The following is a 15,755-nucleotide window of genomic DNA, read 5'->3' on the forward strand; positions in this document are numbered from 1 at the left end:
AAGCTTAGGGGACTCTTTGCTATCTTTATTTTGACACGGGTGGAACGAGGACGAAGTGTGTGTGGGGGTCCTGCAGCTCGCACAAAATGCCAACCAGCCGGTTGCCCAGCACTGCTCACCTGCAGGTCAAGTGGGAGGTTCGCTAAGTATTACCATCGATACTGTATTCTACAGGGTTTTATGAGTAGCGCAGGGACCAAGAAGACGGAAATTATGAACACAAACACCGGAACGACGATGCAGTGAGAACATCAGCACAAGAACTGAGCGCATTGGATGTCCTTGTCAAAGCTGACTGATTCAGAAAAGCGGTATTGTTCAACCTCAATACCACTTGTTCACAGATCGACTGGTTGGCTTCGACCTTTTTCTTTCCCTTCGATCCCTCCTTATCTTCAAACACTCAAGTCCAAGACTACCATGGTTCTGTAGCGTTGATACGGGAAAACACCCTTCTCCGCGACGCTGATGCATTCGACCCCGTGGGGTTATCGGTGCACTGATACTGCGTTCTCTAGTCATAGGCCACCGTCGATCAGCGTTCTCGTCAGTATGCAGAGCCTACATGTCCCGAACAAAGAGAGAGCCCGGCTTAACCACGAATCGGAACATCATCTCCTTGTTCAAACCAGGTCATATTCCCCGTAAGTGCCATTGAGCCTTTGTGCGACCAAGCCCGAGTCGACCACAAAATTGTCCTTCTCCTACGACACGGAGCACAATTCTTTCAAGCACCCCCATATCCAAGCATACGCCCTGGCAGTCTATGAGAAACAATTGCTAACCCTTATTGACCTACAGGTTCGATCGCGAGACGTTTCGTTCAGAATCGATTGCGTCAAAGGCAAAGCCACAGCAAGAGAGCAGCTAGGAATATTCGAAAAAGGAAGGATATTCGTCTTTGGTCACTCGATTTGGGAGCCACTGCGGTGTCGGCATTATTCAGCGGTGACCGCATCCAGGGCGCTATCAATCTTGACGGCGACATGCTCAGCCCTGTCGTCGAAAATGGTCTCGACAAACCCCTCCTCCTCATTGGAAGGCCTCATTATCGAGAACGGGGTCCGTCGTGGAGTCAGCGAGGGCCATGCATGATGCTGTAGGTTGAAGACACAACGCATCAGTCGTTCTTGGACGCGCCATTGCTTGTGAGTTTGAGGAATGTTCGATGACTTGAAAGCTAGGTCGAAGCTGCATTGGGGACATTCGATGGAAGGCGAATGGCATCTCTTGTAGTTCCGCTGACCATTGCGACTCTTGAGTACAGTCTTGACGGTGCCGAGTACCGATTATGTCGTTTAGTTGGGAGCCAACCGGAAGTCACGGTTTGGGAAAGCGAGGGAACCAACTGTTCGTGAGTAAAGTCTGCTTCCTTCTGAGTGAGGACGTTTCAGATATGGCAAGGCCGACGAAGATCTTGCATTTATGACTGATCGATCATTGTCTGCCGCTCCAAGAAATATACCCTCTTTGTAACTTGGTGACTCTAGTGTACTAATCTGAAGATGCATCAACGCCACGCATGTCATTGGGTCGCAGCCTAACGAATTGGCGCTTATGTCAGAATAACAAGGCCCAAAGCCTTATAAAAGCAGACGATCAGGAAGATCATGAGACAATAACTCTCAACAGAGATCAAGTTGAGATCGTGCAATGGCTCCTACAATCTTCATCGTTCCCGGGTTCTATGAAGGCCCCACGGTCTGCAACCCTCTCGCCGGCAGCCTCAACGAACGAGGGTTCAAGACCATTATCACGACTATCTCCAGCACTGGCAAGACTCCTCCAGACAGCCCAAACATGGATGGTGACATTGCAAACATCGCCAAGGACCTTGCTCCAGTTGTTGAGGAAGCAGGCGAAGAAGGCATCGTTGCAGTCATGCACTCAGCTGGTGGCTTTATTGGGAGCGGTGCCCTCAAGGGTCTGACTTTCAAAGCCAGGCAGGATGCTGGAAAAACTGGAGGAGTTAAGAAAATCATCTTCATTGCTGCTGGCGTTACGCCCGAGGAGTTTGAGCAAGGGCCAATGCCGTTCTTTGACTATCATGTAAGACTTTCAATTTCCTTCGCAAGACCAAGTTTCTAACCAGCCTCTAGGAGTCGAATGGCACACAGTCATGCAAAGATCCCAGGAGCTTGCTCTATGGCGACTTCTCAGATGAAGAGGCCAACAAGTGGCTCCCGCGTCTTCAGCATCAGGTTGACAGAGGCTGGGCGACCAAGCTCCAGTATTGTGGGTGGAGAGAAGTGCCAGCGTCTACGTTATCTGCGAAGGGGATAGAATATTACCCGTTGCTATCCAGGAACAGTTCGCGGGTCTGGCGGGCAGTGAGATCGTGAGGATTGGTGCGGGACATATGGTGCAGTTGAGTGAGACTGAGAAGGTGGCTGACATCATCGCTTCACACGCGGGTTAAAACGGTCAACACATCCGCATGGAAATAGCAGACGGTAGCAAAGGAGTTGCCAATCAATTCTCTATTTTCCTATTTGGCAACCAAGGTCATGCCACAGAAAGCAGGACATCCGGCGAAATTGCCAGCTCACCATTCTCCAGGCTTACCGCTCCCAATGACCTTTCGCAACGCCAGCTATCTCGAATCACAGCTGTTCGTGCCTTCTCATTCGCGTTTCTCCTTGACTGATCTCCATTCCGTCATCAGGCTTCCAACTATCGCAACTGAGGCCAGCCCAGCTACGAGATACCATGTCTGCCCGAGACTTTTATCGATTGCAGCGAAGACCTCTCTTGTGGCAGACTCTGGCAAATTGCTAACGATCTCGGTAAGGCCGCTGTTGCTGATATGCGTCCCATTCAGACTCGGTACGATACCAGCAAGGTTATCAGAAAGTCGGTTTGTGAAGAGCACCTGAGCAATGGGAACAGATACAGCGGGACCGAAAGATTGGGCAAACAACAAGATGGCTAGACCGAGCGGGACGTCTTCAGCTGGCAGAACTGTCTGCACAGCTGTTTGGGGACCAATGAACCCAATGCCATATGCCAGGCCAGAAAGCGCCGAGTAAGCAATAAGCTTTTCGAAACTGGTATCAATCTTGAACGTAGTGATAAGCCCTGAAGCGATTGGCATGATGATGGAAGCGAAGAGCATGAAAGGCGTGTAATAACCGAATGCGCTTGTCCCTGCTCCATGGATGAGGGAACCGATTGTTGCCGCGATGATGATAGGTAACATCATGTAGCCGCTCTTAACGGGCGTGTATCCACGAACAAGCTGATAGTAAGTAGGCAAATAGTACTCCAGCACTACACCTGTGCTGTTGACGCAGAATATGAAGATGAAGCCCGCTACCACGCAGCGTTGCTTCATGATGCGAGGAGGAAGTGCAGCGGCATCGCCTCGGCGGATTTGATTCCAGACAAACACACCAGGAAGAACAGCGAATGTAACTAGAGGTCCAATCACCTGGCCGCTGCTCCATGGGTACACCGTACCCGCCCACGAGAGGGCGAGGAAGAGGCTTGTGAGCGCCGGGAGGAGCAGTATGTTGCTGACGAGGTCAAGCTGACCAACCTTCTGCTTAAAAGATAGTTCAGTAACTCCACCCGACTTCTGATCATCCGAAAGGCAAAACATGGTAAGAAGAAGAGTAACGACACCGGTGGGCGCGCTGATGTAGAAACACCATCTCCAGCTGAGTGTCTGAAGCGCACCACCAAGCAACGGCGCAGCAATCGTAGCCAGACCCTCAGCAGCGCCTAGAACTCCAAGAAAAAGAGGCCGTCGACGCAGAGGTGTCGATTGAACGATGATGATGAATGAGCCCGCGAATAGCCCTGCAGATCCCAATCCAGCAACAGCCCTTCCAACAACAAGCATCGTCGACGAAACAGCAGCGCCTGAGATCACAGATCCAACTATGGAGATGAAGTTGGAAAGAAGAAAGATGCGTTTGACGGAGAAGAGCTTGTATGCTTTCCCGAAGATGAATTGGAAAGCGCAGACGCTGAGTCTGAAGGCGGATGAGTACCAGCCAACGTGGGCTACCGTGTGGAAGTGATCGGTGATAGCTGGTACGGCTGTGGCGACTATGTTCATGTCTATGCTGGCCAGGACGAGGATGGAAATGACGGAGATTATGGTCAGCCAGAGTTTGATGCCTGTTGGGTACTCTTCGTCCGGCCGTTCACTTGGCTCCGCAGCATGGCCCTCGGCAATGCTTTCGCGTTCATGATGACTAGTGGTATTGTCGTCAACTTGGCGGTGGATTTGCTCTGACGGTGTCTGTTCGAATATCATGAGTTCTGCCATTGTTGTTGGTCAAGGCGTTGGTAAGCAGAGTAAATGAAGAGGGGCACAGTTGAACCATGGATAACGCATCCCTGTCATGCAGATCCTTCCCCGATAACAGCAGTCCTCCAGGTTAGTTACTAAGGCTGTATGACACCATAAAAAATAATGGCAATAATGAGAGGACTGCACACAAATACTACTTAGAGAATTCCTGGTTTACACGGCAGCCTGGGAGTGCTAATGAGAAGCGCATGTAATGGTGTATCAATTCAGGGCAGGCAGGCACTCGAGACATTTTGCTTACATTACATTACGACTCGCGTAACCTGGGAGTAGATGTGACGGACTTCAGGCCCGTTTTTGTAGCATCTTGCCCGACCTCAGGAAGCTCTCCTGCTTTGCGAGGTCAAGGTGCGGCGACTGCTACTGAGGCTCTGGCGCAATCTTTGGCAAGCTGACTCTTCTTCTTAGATCGAGATCCAGCCATCATGGCATGCAAGCGAGCGGCAAGACAGGTTTATGAAGTCTAAATTGTATAAATAATTAAAAGGAGTGTCCTATGTGAATAATATGTAACTCAGGCAAGTTGAAGCCTTTTAGAAGAAGAAAGAATGTCTGATGCCGGAAATATGCAAATGCCCAACCCGTTAACCCAGTCCCAAACTCCAAAAACCATCTAAATGTTTAATAACACTTTTACTCCTTGCCGGGGTACTTTCCAGGGTACCACTTCCCATCATCGTAACCGGTCTTGCCGCCCTCATATTTTCCCTCATGCCAGCTGCCATCATCATTGCGCTTGGCCTTGTGGTCAGGATGGTACTGGCCATCATCGAAGCCAGTGCCGGGACCTTCATATTTGCCTTGGACTTGTTAGCCTCGAGGTTCTGATGACTTGAAGATGTGTGACTTACCCTCTTCCCACTTGCCATCGTCAAGGCCAGTGTCGCCGCCTTCGTATTTGCCCTCATGCCAGCTTCCATCATCCTCACGCTTGGCCTTGCCACCGGGGTACTTTCCGGGATACCACTTGCCATCATCATAACCAGTCTTGCCGCCCTCGTATTTTCCCTCGTGCCAGCTGCCATCGTCGTTGCGCTTGACCTTTCCGCCAGGGTACTTTCCAGGGTACCATTTACCGTCATCGTAGCCAGTCTTGCCACCTTCATACTTCCCCTCGTGCCACGATCCGTCATCGTTGCGCTTCTCCTTGCCGCCGGGGTATTTGCCGGGATACCATTTGCCATCGTCGTACTTGGTTCCTGGCTTGCCCTCGTATTTACCCTCATGCCAGCTACCGTCATCGTAGCGCTTGGCCTTCTTGCCGTCCTTGCCTGGGTGGTATTGGCCATCGTCAAAGCCGGTACCGGGGCCCTCATACTTGCCTGGCAATGTTTAGTATGGCGAGTGTTGGAGGGATCGTGAAGACTTACCAGGAGCCCACTTGCCGTCATCTTTGCCAGTATCACCGCCCTCGTATTTGCCTGATGCTGTCAGTATGAGACTGGATGATGGAATCAGGGAAACATACCGGGAGACCATGAACCGTCATCGGCGGGCTTTGCAGTGGGAAGGGCCAGAGCCGTAGCGGCAAAGGCGAGAAGGGTGTATGAGTAGCGCATGTTGAGAGATGAAAGTTTATATGTAAAGAAGGGTTGTTAAGAAAATTGTAGTAGAAGCGATTGAAGCTGTAGTGATAGTGGAAGCGACGGTGTTGTAGCGAAGGTTGTTGTGATTGTTGTAGAAGAGATGATGATGAGAATGATAGAATTAATCGAATGGAGGGAATCAAGCGTTGTTTATATACACAATCGCATGTTGCTAGATCCAAACTTTGGCTATCACCTCTAGCAGATGGTGGTGGCTGGCGCCATAGCGGGATACCTCACTCCAACATTCAAACTCAGTCGCTGGTAAGGCTGAGCTGGACCTCGATGGCCGACAAGAGTTCATGTCATGCCCTACGTCAATTAGCAAAAAGTTACTATTTTCGGGTGCCCCGAGCTCCTACGAGAACTTGGGAGCTGCTGCGCCCAGATCACGCCAGGTCAAGATCAGCGCTAGCTGCTGCGCAATTCGAAGCTATCCCCAAAGTGTCAGGGCTGAGGCCGTGGAGGGGGTCAGCCCCAAGACCAGTTTTTACCCCGCAAGTCATAACTGTCATACCCGAGAAACCGGGCTGAAAGACGTAGAGGTCAGCTGTGCCACCGCCTTTGCTCTTCCTGTCTGCGTTGTCAAAATCTGATCTTGGCTTGAGGGATGGAGGATGGAAGGACTCGATCCTTCTCGTATCCTTTGGCTGTTCCGGCTGTGAGAGTTGCATCCATCGTTGCGTAATATGTTTGGTCGCAAAAGTGCAAACTTCAAGCCAAGAAGTTCAGCTTTTCGGCAGGCTCTCGAAATCTCACTAAGCCGAACCGTTCTATGACGGATACTCGAGCCCAAGCCAAGAATAAGCTCAGCCCGCGGATGGCTTCGGCCCATTGCTTTAGCTAAGCTTAAAAATAACCAATTGCACAGCCCGATTTGAGTCTGACATGAGTAGCCAGAAAATGATAATGCTCCGGCTGAATAGTTTTGGGGGAGTACAAGAGGTCTTGGGACTTGAGAATGGCGGAGGCGGTTGAGGGTGTAGAGAACTAAGACATGGTGCTATCGATACGAGACTTTGCGTCGCGCACATGATGGTTTTGAGAATATGATCCGGAACTAACCTATTTTTACACTATTATTCAAGCGTCTGATTAGATCTTGACTTACTTTGACTAGATGCCGCGGCAGCTCTTGAGCTTGTAAGCGAAGGATGCATTATACACTTTATACCGCCTTTGAGTAATAAATTGGTGAAAAGTAAATCTAAGCTTAGTTATCATTTCGGCCCCGTCATAGAGGATCAGCACAAATGTCACCATCCGCATGCATGATTGACAGATTCTTGGTCCACCCAGGTCAGAGCCTCAGTGTCACATGCCCCCAACTTGAGCTCGATGTAATGTAGCATTGCTTACTTCTGCAGTTACCTCAGAACGTGGGATTATTGCGTAACCCAGATTAGTCAAATTACTAGAGCTGAAAATCGATGATGCTGAGAAAGCTGATGAGGCGCTGTTTGTAATTGTCTTTTGATGAATGCAGAACTTACCTTGACTCAAGCTGAATGAGACACGTGCGAAGTATCGGCATTATCCAGTCAGCAGTCAGAAGTTTCAGTAAGTCGAGTCTTTCTCCAATGGGTATTTTGCCGAAAAGGCTCCCTTCTGGCGTCTTACTGTAAGCGTAGTCTTGCTTCTCGTCTGCAAAGGACATCATCCAATTCGTCTCAGCATCACATCAGCATCGACTTTCGCTTTCCTAGGATACAAAAGCCTCCGTCGGAACTAGGGAAGAACTTGTGCGACCATCTACGTTTTGGAACTTAGGTCGATCAGAGTTTCGGCGGACTTTTCTTCCCAACAAGCATTCACTAATTGAAAACTAAGTATAAGCCACGAGATAAACTCCAGGCCGGCCATAGATTTGGACTGCACACAGTACAACAAAACATGGAACGATGAGTATGGAAGGGCTCGTGCTGCATGAGTACATTGTTTATTGCCTGTGCGAGTACTCAGACAAATGGCGGGAAGTATTCGCTTCAACCCGCATGTCGCTTTCATAACCGCGGAAAACAATGGAAAGTAACAGGACGCGTCCTTGGATGCTTGATACAAATGTTCTGAGGGAAAACTTAGCACCGATAACTGATGAGACATCATAAGCTTTAAGGATCAATCAATAGCTGATGTTATCGCCAAAGGCTCACTCAACTCAATGTAAAGCTACTCTACTCTGCTTCGTACAGAGATCCTGCAAACCCAAGTAATCAATCGCTATCATTACCCAGCTTCAAATCCGACATTCCCAACTTCAAGTCAAGGATTTATTCATTTGTTAAAAGTTCTCTTCTTCAACCACCTGTTCACCAACTCCAGACCCTCTTTCGGCTTGTCCTGAGGAACCTATTATAGCTTGTTAGCATCAGCTCCTTCCCCAAAATCAAAGCACTCACCATATGGCCAGCTCCATCAACTGTAACAAAAGCGAACGTAGTTTTCTTATCGGTCTCGCCCATCGTGATCTTGACCTCCTTGTACCATCCAAACTCATCACCACCAGCGCCCCAGGACCTCTGTCGTTGCGCAACATATTCCGGCTGTCCTTTCCAGGGCATACTGTTGCTCCATCTCAAGTTACCAGCTGTGTTGCATGCGAGGTCGAGGTTTCCTTGGTACATTAGCACGTCGATATCGTGATCGAGCAAGTATAGAATCTGTGACTGGGTGCTGATTTCTTGGTCGTATCCCAGACTAAAGGCGACTTCTACGTCCATCGCGTAAATGGAGTAGTTCGTCACTGCACTGGGTACGCCCAAGGCATCGAAAACCTTTTGAGTGTTGAGGTATTTCTCAATCAGGCCTGCTTGCTTGTAGCATAGATCATCTCCAGATTCACAGGGCCTGGTGATGTCGAATCTGTTCCTATTGCCGCCGGTGCCGGATTCTCCATCATACCAACTGATGACTCCATCCCAGCAAACTTTACCAGCAGCACCACAGATGGCATGATCAGGATGCTCATAGCATACCCGTGCGAGGTCAAGGCATCGTGGAAGGTTGGCAGCCATAATGTCACAGCGTGTGCTGTTGAAGATAGGCTTATCAACACCTGGGTTCGTAGTGCAAAGTGTTTCCCAGTATCCGAAGTGGGTGTCCAGAGGGGAGACGTAACCGTTGCCGATGAGGACTGACTCCAGGTTGACTTGAGGCCGCTTGGGGTAGAGACTGTTCTGTGCAACAATAGTCGCTCCCAGCACGGGGATATAGTGGCCCTAGAGAATCAATCAGTCACGTCGCAAGACAGGGAATGCCTGGTCACCTACTCCGTAACTCTCTCCCGAGATATGAAAGGGCTTGTCGGCAAGATCCGGGAATACTTGGCTCACAAAGAGCTGCAAGAACTTATGCATACTCTCAGCAGCGACGAAGGAGTTTGACGGAATTGGCTCTCCGTCATCCAAGTACGAGAACCCAACACTAGCAGGCTGGTCGACAAAGATGTAGTTCGCATTCTCATTCCACCCATAAGGGTTATGAACCGTTCCATTGCCATGCTCGTTGATCAGACACGGTCCAAGCTCTTGAAGCAATCCCAGCATTGAGGAACCGCCAGGGCCTCCCGTCAACCAAAGCACAAGAGGGTCTGTTTTTGGTGCATTCTTGCTCTCAAAGTACCAGAAGAAAAGATGCTGGTTGTCTACATCGAGCCAGCCGGTGTACTGCTTCACGCGGGCGTCGCATATGGAGTCGTCAACCTGCTCTCTGATGCGGATCGTATGTTCTGGAAACAGGGAGCTTTGGTGGATTTGGAACGTGGAGGCTTGCGGTAAGTCAGTGTCCTTGAGCGGTATCTGCGAGGCAAAAGCCCCAAGTGAAGCCCCCGCTAGGATCAATGCCGTTCTGAGAAGGCCCATTATTGTGATATTTCTCGATGGAAAAGTTGAGTCGGGATTGAAGACGGTTATGAATTGTCAGACGGTGAGACTCCCGCCGAGAATGGTTAGTAATCCTCGCGGAAATGACGACAGGGAGCTCACCAGGGTAAGTTGCAAAAGGTCCTGCAAAAGATCCTGTCTCAACTTATCTTTTACCCCGCTTCTACGGCATCTCAATCCGTCAAGGATCAGGTCTAGTCTTGATAAGGAAGCTCGCGGCACATTTTTGCTGTTTTCCGATGAACCTGAAGACCAGGGCAGCGCGTCAATCAATTGAAGCCTACGTCGCTTATCGGGTGTTCTGATAAGACGGGTCAGAGATGGCCCGTGTTTTGCAATGGCAAGTTGCCAAATACAGAGAGGTTACAAATCGCTTCAACTACTCGATCAAGCTCCATGTTCAAGTGATTGTTACTTGATCTGACTGAATATTCATGGTGTTTCGAACATAGTGGCTGATTTTCTCTCGCTACCCTCATCCAACGAGCATGCACAACTCGCTGTGAAAGGATCGATAGCTCAGTGGTACGAGCGAGGGATTGCAGATCCCTAGGTCGCGTGTTCGATCCACGCTCGGTCCTAAAGCTTTCTTTTTAAATGAACTTGTATTAATTTCTATACCAACTTCATTTTTGTGTATGGTAACTATGGTTGCCATATCAAGCTTATAATCAAGTAAACATCCTCATTGTCAGATTTCTGCCCTTACTTTGCGTTCCCGTCACATTCTGTAAGTGACTCAAAAAACTCCAATCATCGGACAATTCCAAGTAACTGAAAAGAAGGTCCTTGATCAACTCGGGACACTCTGCAGCCATCTCGTCATACCATCCCCTTGTCTTCATCTCCGCCTTTATTCCAGGACTCGGGGACCTCAGGAACTTTACCAACTCTTCCCGCAGCTCATGTCGATGGTCTGGGGTTGAGTTGTAGATAAGGGGTATCAAGGCAAGAACTTCTTCCAACATCTCAACGTCGGAGAGTTCACAACGGAATTTCCATGCTGCATATTCAGCAAGTGGCTCAATCCTGTACATGTCACCCATCGCGAACATGTAAATGTGGTCGTCGAGATCTGAATCCTCGGGGATTAAGTATGCTCCCGTGTAGAGGAAATCAATCAGCCATTTCACATGATCCACAGAGAACTGTGAGAGATCGATCTCGTTTGTAGTAGATTCCTGTGTAATGTTAGCCGCATTCATCAGTATTAAAGGCAGTCAAACCTTAAAGGGCCCAGTGCATGCCTTCTGGAAGACCGTTGATTGACTGCAGATGATGACCTTGTGGACTTGGAATCGAGTATTCCCGCAGATGAAGGCAAAGTCCGTGAACTCATGGTTGTCCCTTGTTCTGTAGACAATATTTGGTAAGTTGTTCTGATACATCGGGATCAAGGGTAGTCATACTGCAAGAGGCCTATTCGAAAGTCTCTACTCATTTTCAATAAGTTCGGGTGAGTTCTGGATATGATGTGGTATTACACAACCTGTCGAGTTTTATTTCATAAGTAAATGCATGGGACAGTGATATTTATATCTAGCTTCGCAGAACAGACTTTGCAAATAGCATCATGCTGGCGAAGTGTAAACTTCAGAATTTAACATACTCCAAAACCATGTAGTCAATCAAACTTTTGCTTCTGACTTTCTGTTTGGCCAAGTTTGACATGTCTGCCCCTGGATCATGTAAGACCATCCTACTTCGCGATCGAGATAACTTAGAAGAACAGAGAGTTTTGTTTCATTAAAGCTTATACAATATGGCGAGTGGTGACTCGTCCGTTACTTTATACTCTGTATATTACACAGTTTCTTTTGAAAGTATACTCTATCCTAGAAAGCATAAACCTCACTTTTTAGCCTTTAGCATTTGTGTGGTGACGCCGGAATCCTCGCATTGTTTTAGGTTCCGAGGCTTGTTTTAACTTGAATCTACGATTGGTCCTGGTAGAGCAGCAGACCTGTGTTTCAAAGTCACATGCCCCGCAGCTAAATTATAAGATGGCGTATGAATGGGAGCTTATCAGTCAAAGACACTATTTAAGGCTTCTGTAATATTCAGTACCTGCAGCTGTTAGTTCTCCTCTTCAGATGGACCACCAGCCAGCTCTAGAGCAATACTAACGGTCATGTGCAAGAAGCAACATTTTTATCTTAATACGCCATAAGGTGAAGCCCTTGTTTGGCCTCTACTTGGCTATTTCAAGGATTCAGGAGCTTGAGTTAGGTCTCTGCATTACTTACCTTACTAGATCTCAAGACCTTGCCAAAACTAAGGGGGATCGAATATAGCTAATGGATCACAGCTTTTTAATGCAGAGGATTTCAGTATAAATTCTATAGTTTTGAAATGCTAACAATCCTATCACTAGCCAGGTGACTATGGTCATGGTAATTTATACCACCAACTGCTAGCAACCAGGTCCTAGCGCCTAATGCCCCGGATAGCATTTTCAACACCTTGTTGATCCTTAAAATAAGTAATCCCATCCTTTAGGTGTAAAGTGTACTTGAATGGGGGACCTGACCTGCTGCAATCGCTACATCTCAATACCACAGGGATACTCATGATAGACAACATCACCTCCTTCAGGAAGTCTTGACTAGCATCAGATATCTGGTCAATCACTCCCATGCTTGCTTTCCTACATGTGCAAATCAGCAGCGTCTCCCTCGTGTAGTTGACGGCTGCCTCGACAACGTCCCCGGAGACCGAGATCGGCATTTCATCCAGAACCGGAAGCGAATCGAGAAAGTCTTCCAGCTCAGTATTCTTCTGATTCAGTCGGCGGATATAACAAAGCTTAGCGTGCCGTTCAAGGCCTTGGATGGCGTACTTGTCGGCCAAGACCAGTATCGACAGATGCGTCGAAAGGGAAACCTTGGACACATCTGTACTCGGATCTTCGTAGTACCCGACGTATAAGTAGTCGACCATCATCTCAACCAACTCCAGAGGGTACTCGCTCAAGTCATAGACTCCAGATATGGCTTCCTGCAAAACATCAGTACATTGCACTGTGGCTTGACTTCCACTATCTGACCTTGAAACCACTCGTACAAGCAGCATTGAAAATTTTGGACTGTGCACAGATTATGACTTTGTGCACGGGAATCTTTGTGTCTTTGCAGAGAAAAGCGAAGTCAGTGAACTGACCGGCTTTTTGGGCCCTGGGAGATGTTAGTTGAGCTTGGACTGAACGTGTAAACCACTGACTTCTGCATAAGCTTCCGTTCCCCAATATCCATGATGGGTTGATGGTGGGCTTGATGCATGAGGATGTTGAGCTTTTCTGCGTGGGCAGGAAGAACAGTGAAGGGTATTTATAGGAATGATGAATAAGTTTATTTCTTGGTAGACTTTCTTGAATCTGACTCTTTCTTAGGAAGTCTGATTATATGCTTTGTAGTTGACTGCTGCCTTTGAGGTTAAGCTTTAGGCTGCGAACACAGGTGATGAATGAGAACACGATATTTGATTCTGTGCTAAAATTTAACCATTCATTGGTGGGATCATTGGATCCCCATTCCCCGTAAGATGGCTCCGTCAAACTTTGACCAAAAGTTTAAAAAGTGCAAATTGAGAGAACTCTTTCTCAAATTTCGAACAGGCATCCTTCAAACTTCCATTCGCTGATTTGTGGTTAAGGGCATAAGCTTTGAATGTGATTAAAAGTGGCCAGCTCATCGGATCAACCATCGGGAAAGAGGATCATCTTATATATTGTTAAAGTTCGTCTCTTACAACAACCGTGCCCATAGAGACTTCGGACTATTCTCTCCTTATACAAACCAGTTACTAAAACCAACATCTTTTCCCAATTTCACATCGGCCTCAGTGTCACCGAACTCATATCCCAAAATCCGACTCCAAGAGTGGAGACCAAGTCCTGCGCTGGCGCCCCCCTTGCCACATTTCTGGCACCTACACTGTAGAACCTCAATCGGAACCGCACTTCTCGATCCGCAAGCCGAGTTCCTGCAGGTTCCCATGAATGGGAATCGCAGGGAGAGGCTGAGAAGATCTCTTGCAAACTCTGGGCAGTCGTAAAGGAATTCGTCAATGACATCTCCTAGTTCAGTTGCGGTCAGCGCCGTCCCCAGGTTTTCTCTAGCCATGACCAGAGCTCCGACCCGAAGGGTCTTGGAGGTCTCCTTGGGGAGTTCGTAAACTTGGGAGATGGATTTGGCGAAGTCATGATAGTTGCAGTCCTTATCCAAGCATTCCAAGTATTTCTTGCTTGCGAGTGTTTGCAACCCGCCAATGCCATACTTGTCCGCCAATGTGAACATCGAGGCATGAGTGAACAAGTCAGCGTCATCTGGAATCTCATAGGATCCAGTGTAAAGGTATTCGACCATTCTGTTTACGACATCGAGAGGATGGTCGTTCAGATCGTACGTCCCGGAAGAGGCTTCCTGGATCTTATTAGCGGGCATGAAGGTGTCCTTGACGGCGACCGGTACCTTGAACTTCCCAGTACATGCTCTCTGAAAGACTGTTGACTGGCCGCAGATGATGATCTTATGAACATTAATTGTTTGTCCTTGGCAAACGAAGGCGAAGTCAGTGAACTCGCCGCTTTCGCGCGCTCTGCACGGAGTTAGCAAGTCATGCATTGCAGGAGACATGGGTAGCATCGTACTTCTGCATACGGAGTCTGTCTTCGAGAGCAATCATATTCACATTGAAACAACGACACTTGTGTGGACAATAAAGACAGAATACGAGGGGGGACTGTCACAGCTGCGGCCAAGAAGGTGGTTTATATGCCCCCTCCCGTCCTCAATGTGTAAGTGAAAGAGGGGGTTGACGAATATGCAAGCCTCTATTAACATACAAATACTCCAATGTCAATTCCTCCAATGATTACCACTTTTCAGCGCCTTCCGTTGACATATTTGCGTCACCAAGCCTGGTAGGCCTCCCAGCCACCAACAAGCAATACACATGGACCCCTCAATGGTGGTTGAGTTGCCAATCCGCCGATATCGCACGTGGCCGATTTATCACATGTGTTAGCAGAGAGAGATTGCTCATCATCCTCTGGCTTAAAGACCATCCTCGGGTTCAAAGATCTGACTCAGCAGTCCCTGCATCGGACCACCGTGATTGCGCATAAAGTCCTGAAACACCTCCTGGTTCTTGAACAGCTCGGCCTGGCTCAGAATGTATTCGGCGACTATCTCCCGAAGTTTCAATGGTACAAACTTGCCAGAAGCCAGGACCAGTAGCTCCATGATTGAGTCCCAGGAACTGCCCCAAGGTATGATCACCTCGAGGGCGATGAAGTGCTTTCCCAAGGCAACGTCCATCAACGCGTCGATAGCGTATCGATCAGCGAAGATGCAGACCTTGGCATGGTGAAGCAGTGTGCTTTCACCAATGTTGCCTACATCAGATGGCCGAGAGATGGGGGAGTACTTGTCGACAAAGTCCTGCCACATGCCGTTGAGTCCGGGTGCATTGCGACTGTTGGGGCTTGAGAATGGTGGATAATGGCGGACGTAGTGTGCCCAAGACTTGCTCCAGTTGCTCAGCCCTTCATCAACAGGATCTGTCTCCTCCTGTTCGTCATCTTCTCGGATGGGGTTGGTGTAGTCGCCGGTGTAGGCAAACTCCCAGAAGCTCAGGAAGACGGCCTCCTCGAGATCGATCCATTCGACGCGTTGCTCCAGTGCCTCTTTGAAGGATCCGTTGACCAGGACGTTTAATACGGGTGACTGTTTTGCGACAAGTGCGGAATGAATAGTAAACTCGGCCTCGTCAGGGCCGACGACGAACATGAACGTCTTGGACTTCGCAATACTACAGCGCTGTCAGCTTAGTCTTTTTGGGTCAAGAGCTTGTAAAGCTTACTTCTTGGTTGATGTTTTATCCTCGGAGATGCCAGAAGCATTGCGCTTGGCGAGTTGGTCCATGATGTTCTTCTGGATGATTATGATGGGGTCGCTGTTGCAAGAA

The 15,755-nt window shown here is 48.6% G+C and overlaps 5 protein-coding genes across 5 annotated transcripts; 1 reads left to right on the plus strand and 4 right to left on the minus strand.

Moving 5' to 3' along the window:
* Window positions 1-1,653: 1,653 nt before the first annotated feature.
* On the plus strand, window positions 1,654-2,419 carry FTJAE_9390 (uncharacterized protein; the record flags this gene model as incomplete). The annotated part of the gene is made up of 3 exons (XM_037356307.1): window positions 1,654-2,049; window positions 2,100-2,239; window positions 2,284-2,419. 3 exons carry the CDS (start codon window positions 1,654-1,656, stop codon window positions 2,417-2,419), a joined length of 672 nt encoding a protein of 223 aa, XP_037203496.1.
* A 204-nt stretch (window positions 2,420-2,623) lies between these two features.
* On the minus strand, window positions 2,624-4,276 carry FTJAE_9391 (major facilitator superfamily transporter; the record flags this gene model as incomplete). Its single annotated transcript, XM_037356308.1, has 1 exon — window positions 2,624-4,276. The coding sequence occupies one exon, from the start codon at window positions 4,274-4,276 to the stop codon at window positions 2,624-2,626; it is 1,653 nt and encodes a 550-aa protein (XP_037203497.1).
* Window positions 4,277-4,954: 678 nt separating this feature from the next.
* On the minus strand, window positions 4,955-5,880 carry FTJAE_9392 (uncharacterized protein; the record flags this gene model as incomplete). Its single annotated transcript, XM_037356309.1, has 4 exons — window positions 4,955-5,121; window positions 5,173-5,643; window positions 5,692-5,742; window positions 5,790-5,880. The coding sequence occupies 4 exons, from the start codon at window positions 5,878-5,880 to the stop codon at window positions 4,955-4,957; spliced, it is 780 nt and encodes a 259-aa protein (XP_037203498.1).
* A 2,301-nt stretch (window positions 5,881-8,181) lies between these two features.
* FTJAE_9393 (carboxypeptidase) lies at window positions 8,182-14,471 on the minus strand (the record flags this gene model as incomplete). The annotated part of the gene is made up of 10 exons (XM_037356310.1): window positions 8,182-8,256; window positions 8,307-9,125; window positions 9,177-9,634; window positions 10,498-10,969; window positions 11,015-11,141; window positions 11,398-11,467; window positions 12,440-12,785; window positions 12,835-12,961; window positions 13,584-14,384; window positions 14,437-14,471. The coding sequence occupies 10 exons, from the start codon at window positions 14,469-14,471 to the stop codon at window positions 8,182-8,184; spliced, it is 3,330 nt and encodes a 1,109-aa protein (XP_037203499.1).
* A 371-nt stretch (window positions 14,472-14,842) lies between these two features.
* FTJAE_9394 (uncharacterized protein) lies at window positions 14,843-15,712 on the minus strand (the record flags this gene model as incomplete). Its single annotated transcript, XM_037356311.1, has 2 exons — window positions 14,843-15,599; window positions 15,651-15,712. The coding sequence occupies 2 exons, from the start codon at window positions 15,710-15,712 to the stop codon at window positions 14,843-14,845; spliced, it is 819 nt and encodes a 272-aa protein (XP_037203500.1).
* Between the last annotated feature and the right edge of the window lie 43 nt (window positions 15,713-15,755).

This window comes from Fusarium tjaetaba (genome assembly GCF_013396195.1).
Source record: "Fusarium tjaetaba strain NRRL 66243 chromosome Unknown NRRL66243_c0000213, whole genome shotgun sequence".
Classification (NCBI taxonomy): domain Eukaryota; kingdom Fungi; phylum Ascomycota; class Sordariomycetes; order Hypocreales; family Nectriaceae; genus Fusarium; species Fusarium tjaetaba.